Below are 9,569 nucleotides of genomic sequence, written 5' to 3'. Positions count from 1 at the left end.
AAAAAAAAAAAAAAAAAAGGGGGGGAAGTTTTTTTGGTTTTTTTTTTAGAATTCATCAAAAAAATGATTGATTTTAACATAATTATTGTTCTTTATGTTGTAAATTAATAGCCCGTGCATTGTCTACCTTTGTAATTGGGGACCAAGCTAACAAAGTTAGGTTTTTTATTTTACCCTTTGTGAATGTTACTTCTATGGTCAGGAAACTAACATGTGACAAGTAATACTATTGCTTGGTTGACACAAAAAATTAATTATTAGCTTCTTAATTTTGCCTTTATATCATTTCGAGGGTAGTACTAGTCTATGCTCGAGTTTGATACAAAGGACAAGTTTATGTCTGGTGATCATGTTATCTAAGACCTGAGTTTTGGATTCGTGAATAGGTAAAGAGATCGATTTAAAATTTCAAAAATACAAGTGTGGGAAATATTTGAGGTGCCATCCATTAAAAAGGAATCAGAATGAACAGATTTTTTTTCTAACTGTAAAGGAAGTGAATAATTTTGAGCATTGTTTTCCAGCAAAGAAAATATTCATCATAGCTGGAAATGAAATTTTTTTATGTTATTTTAGTCTGAAAAATATCGCATTTTCGAGTCGATTTTCTTTCCGTTTTGCTCTTTTCCATAAATGATCAATGACATCAATACATGTGGAGAAATATTAGGAATAAAGTAATGTCTTTTTTGTACCATTTAGTCAAAAGTTGATGCCTCCATTGTGACTTACACAAAAAAGAAAAAAGAAAAAAAGATACTCAACTAATGAATATAAAGGTTTGTGGTATTTTCTTCAATAATTGTTCTACTCTAAAGCCAAAATACGGGGATAAATACATACTTGTGGGGAACATACAGAATTTCCTTCACAGGTCTCAGATGCCATGGCTCTTGCATGAATAATAATTTATAAATAAATTGCCGGATTAAGGCTTGTTTTCAATTTATATTATGGGTCAATATTTTGTGTAATTATGATAACAAGTAGTTAAAATTTTGTGAGGATTATTGCACTATTTTGCAGGGTTTTCTCATAGAAATTTGTCTCGCGCCAAGGAGCAAAAAGAACTACTAAATGAAAAAATTGAGTTACATAACCTTTTACTTGGTGTGATTATGAATCACAACCTTCAAAAGTGAGATTCTTGTTTAAAAATATTAAAATATGGTCTCCACTTGATTGAAGCCATCATTGTGGATATTAAAATCGCAAGAGACTTTTTTATTGAATTGGGAAATGTTTAATGATATGAAGATTTGATCCTTCAACTGTAAGTTACGTATAATTATAGTGCAATTTTAACATATGCATAGACGATTTCGATTAAGTGGGATTCAGATTACTAATTTATATATATGTGTGTGTGTTGGAGACATAGAACCTTACTTTTGAAGGCTACGACAAACCACCATTGAGGTGGTTTTGCGAAACCAGAGGGTATCTTCTCCCTCGAGTTGCAGTTGAGAAATCGATGATTTAGCTGGTAACATGGAGGTGTTGGTGATGGTAATAGTGTGGTGGGATTAGGTATGGTAAGGTGATTATGGTGGCCACAGAGGTAGTAGCTCTGGTGGTTTTGGGTGGAATAGGTAGAGACTAAACCATTTTTTTTTCATTTTAAAATTCTTTTCTTATTATTATTATTATTTTTTATTTCTCTTTTGCAACCATTTTAGTTGCGATAATATGCGAAGAACCATATTGCCCTACGTTAAATTGGTCATATTTTGGTCGAGTGACTTTTGGGTTAACTAATCCCGTGCAATAAAATAAGAAAAGATCAAAAGCTGAACGGTTTTTTGGATGAGATTGTTCAAGGGACCGTGTCCTGCATATTAGTTTAAAGGTTTGGGATTTTGGCTGCAAAATTGAAATGCTTTCAACCGCATGGTAGTTTGGGACCTCTAGCGCAAGTCAACCTAATAAACTTACATAAACTCCTTCGAGTAGGGAGTCCATGAAAATGATCACGAACTAGAAAAAGACTATACACCGTGAACGACGAGCAATAGTATAAGTATGACTAACATGCATGAAGTATTTACATTATATACTCTCCATTATCAAAAGGGTATCACAAATAGTTGATTACCCCAGCATATGTAGTGCTACTTGTGTAGAATTCCCAAGTCAACGAACATGTTCCAGAGCCCAAGTGGGTTTGAATACGTATTTTCAACAATAATTAATCTATGTTATTCTCTGTTTGTGTAGAAAAGAATCAATAACTGCAAAAAATAAATATATACCCTTCTGGTTAATCAATTTTCCAGTGCAAATGATGCTTGTTGGGCTGTGATGCCAAACTTGTCCAGTCCAATTCAATTCCCGGGTTATGATGATAAATGGGCCTTTGTTGGTCCAGTGAGTTTTTCTATTGCCTCATAATTTCTGATTGGCCCAAAACTCAAAACCAATATAAAAGGCCAAAATCGTGTGTCAAAAATGCAACTTTGTTTTGGTAATTGATGAGTTGTTAGTTGCTCTAGACCGTTAATCTAAGATGAATGATTATGGTTGGGCGCATAAGTATAAACCTTTAGGGTGTCTTCTCTCATTCCAAATGTTTGATTCTTTAAGAAGCTAGGGTTTTTTCTTTGTTTCTGTTCGTCTTCTTTGCTTTATCTTCAACCTTTGGTTGGAAATCTTCTTGAGTAATTAGTGTGTGTCTGTGATTCAGTGACTGAGAATTGGTTTGTGATCTTGGGTTACGATTTTTTGGTCCCTCGAAGGAATTTCAATTAGCGGCAGATGCAAATATTTTGAGTTATGGAGCACAATTAAACTTGTAAAGAAAAAAAAATTGTGAAAAAAACATCAGAAATGCGATTGGTGTAAAGCATCACATCACAAACAAAAGAATAATATAGCTTTCATGCCTAACTTCACATCTTCCTAATAGAACATTCAAACAGGCATAGAAGCAACAAAAACCATTCAAGTTCAACAACCCCAACAAAGAGTCAAATTGAGTGTAACTTTTGTTATGGCCCTATTATTGCAATAAACCTCAATTTTGATTATTTCATTTTTTTCTTCCCGTTTGTTACTGTAAATGAAAGTTCAATGTATAACTTGCGTTTTGGTGTTTCAAACAATACAGTCAGTTAATAATAATAGTTACAGCAATTCAATCAATGCATCACTTTCTTGGTAACATATTTGAAAATTGATTTTTATTGCAATTTTTGTTATGTTACTTTTCCTTTCTTAACAACTCTTGGTTTGGGAATGTACCAATATTAATCACTGAAAATAGTTTATAGTGATGAGTAGTTCAGTTTTTATGTGTTTAAGGAGGGAGAGATAGGGAAGAATGTGAATAGAATTGCAGAGAGTGGGCATTAGGTGCACGGTTAGATAAAAACATCTCAAGATCTTTGTATCAGAAGCACATGGACATTAGGTGCACAGTTAGACTCATGTCATCATCCACATACAAACTGACCATTTCTTAGCTTGACTGTGTCTTTTTTTCAACAAATTTTTCTTATGCTCACTCTCAGAATAATTCCAACATCTATATAAACAGCTAGTTTTAACAATCACTTTCATCTTCAAGATTTCCCTTCAAATATTGTTTAAAGTAATGGCGATTTACTTAGCAGTCTGCATGATTTGGCTGAAAATTTATATAGCATTTGCAAGTGTCCTTAAGAATGAGTCATGCATCGATGGTGTAACTATTGTATTAAGCTTTGGTTTATACCAAAACAGTTGTCCAGAGGCAGAACCTATCATCTTTTCTTGGGTCGAAAAAGCGGTTTCTGATGACCCAAGAATGGCTGCTTCTTTGCTGCGACTCCATTTCCATGATTGCTTTGTTAATGCAAGTCGTCTATCTATCTCAACATGTTGTGTTGCAATATTGTCTAGTTTACCTTATCAATTATATAATGAATATAGTACAAATATGGAAGTCCTGATTATGATTAATGTGCGATATATATATTTCTAGGGATGTGATGCTTCAGTGTTATTGGATGACACAGCAAATTTTGTTGGAGAAAAAACTGCAGCACCAAACTTGAACTCACTGAGGGGATTTGAAGTGATTGATGCAATAAAAGCTGATCTTGAATATGCCTGTCCACAGATTGTGTCTTGTGCCGACATTCTTGCTGTTGCTGCTAGAGATTCTGTTGTTTTGGTACATATCCTCCTATTTATTGTGTTGTACGCTATAAATATTAGATTAAACTAGTAGGTGCGCAATTCCCCTCAACGTTTCACTGTCGGACGAAGCTTGACGTACAACCGACCGACCACTCATCATTGAAGGGTGGGTGGATTTTTGGGTAATTTTTTATACAAGTGGGTCCTGCATGGGGACCCACCTGCTGAGAGGGTAGGCACCTGGTAAAACAGCAAAACTGTTCATTGTCATGCCCTAAAACACCACCGAGCATGTCAATGTCAAGCATGCTTAGAGCTGTAAATTAGATCGATTACGAGGCCAGGCACCCTTTACCGAATCAACGCGCCTTACTATACTTCAATCTTGAATGGCCCATCCATGACAAGGTCGGCCCATGTTTTAGCGCTGATCTACATGGTTTTCAATTGGATCGAGAGTCACTCAAGTTTAAGTAGATTGACACATTTTCACACACCTCTTCGTGCTGCACATTACACTGAATGGTCTAAAGGAAATTTGCGTGTAATTACATTTCAGCCGAATTTGATATCTTTAACTTAATTTGAAATTGGCTTCAATTTTCAGTCAGGTGGTCCTGGCTGGGAGGTACAACTGGGCAGGAAAGATAGTTTAAGTGCTAGCAAAACAGCAGCCAATAACAATATCCCAGGCCCAAATTCTGATGTGCCCACATTAGTATCCAAGTTCCAAAATGTCGGGCTCTCACTCGAAGATATGGTCGCGCTCTCTGGTAATTCACCCCATTTCTTGATTTAAAATCACTTACTTTCCCATTTGATTCAAGTTCAAACTACAATCCGTACAGTTAACGAGTAAAGATCACTTCTCTCGTTGCATGACCAGGTGCACACACAATGGGAAAAGCTCGATGCTCGACTTTTAGCTCTCGAATAAACGGCAACAATGACCCGAACTCACCAGACATTAATTTGGAGTTCTTACAGTCCCTCCAGCAACTATGCTCGCAATCTAATTCCAACACAACACTTGCAGATCTTGATCACATGACCCCATCAATGTTTGATAATCAGTACTACATCAATATTCTTTCGGGTGAGGGTTTACTTGCGTCCGACCAGGGGCTAGCCACTGGCAATGACAGGACACGTGAAATCATCCAGACTTATGTGGACGATCCATCTGCATTCTACGAGGATTTCAAAAACTCGATGCTGAAAATGGGAAGCTTGGTATCTGTATCTAGTGGCGGAGAAATTCATAGAAACTGTAGGGTTGTCAATTAATCTGATTCTAGCAAAAGAAGACTGGCTTGTTCACTAGACATGCCTCCTAAATTCTAACTCCCAATTATGAAAAGAAAATTTAACATCTTTGGACAGAAACTACCTGTTTACACACCAAAGCATATGCAGCAACTCGTACAGAACGAAAAATAACCACAAAATGCAAATTGATGCAAACCATCAGAGACTAGCAAGATTAACACTTCTAAACATCCTTAAAAAATATTTCTACCTCGCACATTAATCACAATCTCAAGGAAAACGTCATAATATAACTCTAAAGCATTTAAGTAAACATGTATATGGTCATAAGTGACTCACGGGGTAGCAGCCACGCACACATACTTCTCAACAATGAGAAGACAACTCAAAACAAAATTCCGAACATTTCAGGATTAGAGGATATACTCTTCCATGCTAGGCTCCTCCCATGCCCGAACAGAATTACTGCCTTGCAGTTCAATCTTATGTGCTCAAACTATTTGATCATCTGGATCAGGCTCCTGAGGATAACACGGGACCACAAAAGTTGTCATACTGATTGACCGAAATTGCTGTTATTAGAACCATAAAACGCTTTACTTAAGGTGTGCAGGGTAAATTAAAATTAACTAATTTTAATCCAAGGATTGAGATTGTGACAGAGATCAAGCCACGAGGATAAATAGATTCTTGGATGACATCTTTTTCAGGCAAAACAAAACCAAAAAAATAAGGAAGAAGACATCAATAGACGGTTAAAAATATAAGAATATTTTGTTTTCATTGATGTCAAGTAACCAACGCAGACATTTCAACATAAAGATAAGAAACAGGCAACATGTGTTTCTGTTCCTGAAAAATACCTCCGGGCTTATTTTTTCCACATCCATTCTTGAGAAGACTGGAACCCCTACCACAAAATTAAAAATAAATAAATAAACAAATAAATAAAAATTACAAATGAAATAAAAAAGAACTTAAAATAAATAATTGATTATGTAAATTTATTAACTCCAACCTGCTGATAACGGGTTGCGTCATTCACAGAACCAATGGCTGCAGAGGGCTGTTGGTAGCCAAGTTCCTGATTATTCCAAATAGTCCAGAAAAGAATAAAAATAAAAAATCTCAACGGTACATATACACTGAAATATGGAATGAGCACAACCTATTTATTGTCCTCGGCATGCATACCACTAGTATAAATGGGGACTTTTAAATACAGCATATCTATTTTTCATTCATTGATCAAAAGTTGAGGACAATGTAGTGATGAAGCGAATGAAATCGTATAACAAAATATTTATGTAGTCAAACCCAGATTTAATGGGAGAGCTAGTTTGTTGTGGATCTAAGTTCAGGAGATTAGTGTAAAATTTAGAAAAATATCATGGGAAACCAAGGGATGATAGAGAGAGAGAGAGAGAACAATTTATAATCATAAGGGGAAAATAGCTTTCAATTGCAGCTCCCAAGGATCAATGCTACCATTGGAGATCCCATTATATCAAAATGTAAAAATTCAACTACCTAATGTTAGATTAATTAATAATTTATTAAATTCATTTGTAAGACTTTCTCATATGCTTTGAAATGGAAATACCTCCCAACGTTATGTTTGTCCAAATTCACATCCTTTCTCCACATTTGTAATTCCGGAGGTAAGGTGGAATGTCCCCCCTCCCTTTTGTAATTCAACTTTCAATGTATACATACAGGGTAGGTGATAAAACCAAACCCCCATCTATGACTCGGTGAACCTAGAAGTAGACAGCTTTTGGAAGAAGGAAAGAAACACAAAAGGTTCCAAAACATATTACTTAAGACATATAAATGATGCTAATAAAGATTAAATTATTTCATACCCAATTACCTGAGAGTTTTGGCGATTAGGAAGTCCAGGAACCTGATACTGGAATATCATAAAGACACAAAATAAGAAAAGCATTGTAAGAAGGTTCTAAAACAGAAGAATTAAGAATGCAACAAATACTGACTGAAGATGATTGAGAAGTTTGTTGCAAAGGCCGGAAATGATTTTGGAACTGTGCCTGATGTTGAACTTGAAGGTTTATTTGGGTCTGAGAACCTGGCTGTACAGACAGTCCTTGTGGCTGAGATTGCACTTCGTGCTGTTGGATAGACGGCTTTTGTTGCTGTTGCTGCTCGTTGAGTGCTAGCTCTTCGGGTTTTTCCCACTGCCAAAGTCAATAATTATGAGAGGCCATGTCCTAGCTAACAAACTGCAGAAACATGAGAAGACTTTTACCTTGCTTTCACCAGTTGTACTGTTGTAATAATATTTGTATCCATCAGGAGAAGTATGCTCTGTCCAGTTACATTTAACAGGAGCCGCAACAGAAGGTGAAGCAGATGTATGAGGAGCTACATCTCCTGATCGGACACCAGCATTGCTGTTAACCGTCTGTGATGCAACTCCAACCCAAGGAGACTATAGAGGAACAAAAAGAAATATTACCATGACATGCACTTAGCAAAATACAGCGGTAGCAAAATAATGCAAGCAGTAAGTAAAGATTACACCGATATTTTACATAATTCATCGAGTATCACAATACCTTAAAAATAATGAATTAGATAAATTTTAATACAAAAATATCAGATTTCTGGCATCATCAAATTGTGCTAACAAACAGGGACTATGTATTTATTGTGTTACTCCGAATCAAACAACGAATTAGACTGGATTTCATGTGCCGGACTCAATTTCCTTTCGGCCAATATATTACCATATAATGAGGCATATGCCCATATATGGAGAAACTACCACATTCAACTTTGTTTTCAGAGAAGACTGTTAAAATATTCCTTTTCAGAGGAAAATACCTAGAGATTTCCCCCAAAAAAGAAGACAAGTGGTATTATCACATTTAAACAACTGATACCTGCTGTTTAGCAACCTCTGGACTCTTCTGTACTGCCATACTTTTATTCGATGGTTGCAGCATCTGCAGCTGCTGTTGAAGCTGAGAAAAGGCTTGCTGTGATGACTGAAAGCTGGCCTGCAGAGTTTGTTTTTGCTGTGACAGCATCTGAGCTAACTGTGATGGGGATTGAGGAAGAGGTTGAAACTGCGGAGCAGGTGGTATTTGCTGTAAATTTTCCAGCACAGGTCCTTGTCCTGGGGCAGATGGTGCATTATGTTGCATCTGTGGCTTAGGAACAGTTAACTGCCCACTCAAACCAGGCAGCCTTTGTGTTTGTGGAGCCTGACTGTAAGGAGTAAGACCAACAGAGTACGGCATATGCATTTGACCCAATTGCGCGTGTGATCCATGCAAACTTTGTGTTGTGGAGAAAGATGCTGCATTCAAAGGTTGTTGTTGCAAGGAAGATGGCAAGTGTTGTCCTGATTTAGGTTGTCCCTGTATCGCTGATACTTGAGGGCCAACAGATGGAACTTGAGGCCGAGACTGGTTCAAACCCTGGATTTAAATTCACCAAGAAATATATATTAGTTTTAAAGAAACAACAAATACAATTCCCCATCCAGCTAAAAAAGCTAATTATTCTACATACCATTTGTGACATAGGTGCAGAAGAAACCACCGGTCCAGAATGCATGCCATCAACATTGCCAGGAAGACCACCAATAGAGCCCTGAAAGTTTATGAGCACAAAATACAATTTAAGAAACATCTAAAATGGAGGTGAAAAATAAGCAGCAAAATGTGGATATAATTCCACAAATTTCTATATCTAAAATAAATTTCCATTAGTGTAGAAAACTAAGAATAATACCAACAAAATATGTGATTCCATGTATGCAAAATTCACAATTACTATTTTAAGTCGAAACTTCTAAAGAAAACCATAACCCCTTAAATATGGTTCATAGAGCCAGATTATATGCAAATAATGGGAACAAAAAAATAGTCCCAAGAAAATCTTTAAAAAATAACCCAAAACTTTAGAATCATTCAGTACACAAAAATTGTACACTGTAAATGTTAAATGTTCAGGCAAGGTCAATGTTGAAATCAGAGAAGTTTCTAATTAGGAAACCCATCAGATAAGTGATTAATGCTCTTACTGGAGTAGAAGACACAACATCGCCAGACTTAGCAGGCAACTGATTTCCAAAACCAAGCATGCCAACATTAGAATGTGGACCAAGATTTTGCGAACTTGCTGGAGGCCAGGCATTAGGAGGAATGCCA

The 9,569-nt window shown here is 36.3% G+C and overlaps 2 protein-coding genes across 2 annotated transcripts in view; one reads left to right on the top strand and one right to left on the bottom strand.

Moving 5' to 3' along the window:
* Nucleotides 1-3,540: 3,540 nt before the first annotated feature.
* On the top strand, nucleotides 3,541-5,499 carry LOC111371524 (peroxidase 40). Its single transcript, XM_022993561.1, has 4 exons — nucleotides 3,541-3,832; nucleotides 3,962-4,153; nucleotides 4,727-4,892; nucleotides 5,006-5,499. The coding sequence occupies exons 1-4, from the start codon at nucleotides 3,593-3,595 to the stop codon at nucleotides 5,404-5,406; spliced, it is 999 nt and encodes a 332-aa protein (XP_022849329.1). The 5' UTR covers nucleotides 3,541-3,592; the 3' UTR covers nucleotides 5,407-5,499.
* A 65-nt stretch (nucleotides 5,500-5,564) lies between these two features.
* LOC111371084 (flowering time control protein FCA-like) overlaps nucleotides 5,565-9,569 on the bottom strand; it is a gene marked incomplete at its 5' end in the record, with an annotated part of 6,916 nt that continues 2,911 nt past the window's right edge. The window contains 9 exons of the mRNA XM_022992997.1: nucleotides 5,565-5,909; nucleotides 6,252-6,298; nucleotides 6,407-6,472; nucleotides 7,262-7,300; nucleotides 7,386-7,586; nucleotides 7,658-7,840; nucleotides 8,295-8,834; nucleotides 8,929-9,009; nucleotides 9,443-9,568. Coding sequence (XP_022848765.1) covers nucleotides 6,260-6,298; nucleotides 6,407-6,472; nucleotides 7,262-7,300; nucleotides 7,386-7,586; nucleotides 7,658-7,840; nucleotides 8,295-8,834; nucleotides 8,929-9,009; nucleotides 9,443-9,568 — 1,275 coding nt within the window. The remainder of the gene's footprint in view (nucleotides 5,910-6,251; nucleotides 6,299-6,406; nucleotides 6,473-7,261; nucleotides 7,301-7,385; nucleotides 7,587-7,657; nucleotides 7,841-8,294; nucleotides 8,835-8,928; nucleotides 9,010-9,442; nucleotide 9,569) is intronic.

Source organism: Olea europaea, chromosome 22 (genome assembly GCF_002742605.1).
Source record: "Olea europaea var. sylvestris chromosome 22, O_europaea_v1, whole genome shotgun sequence".
NCBI classification, from domain to species: Eukaryota; Viridiplantae; Streptophyta; class Magnoliopsida; order Lamiales; family Oleaceae; genus Olea; species Olea europaea.
Note: the sequence above shows the minus strand (reverse complement) of the source record. Positions and strands in the feature narration are given on the sequence as shown.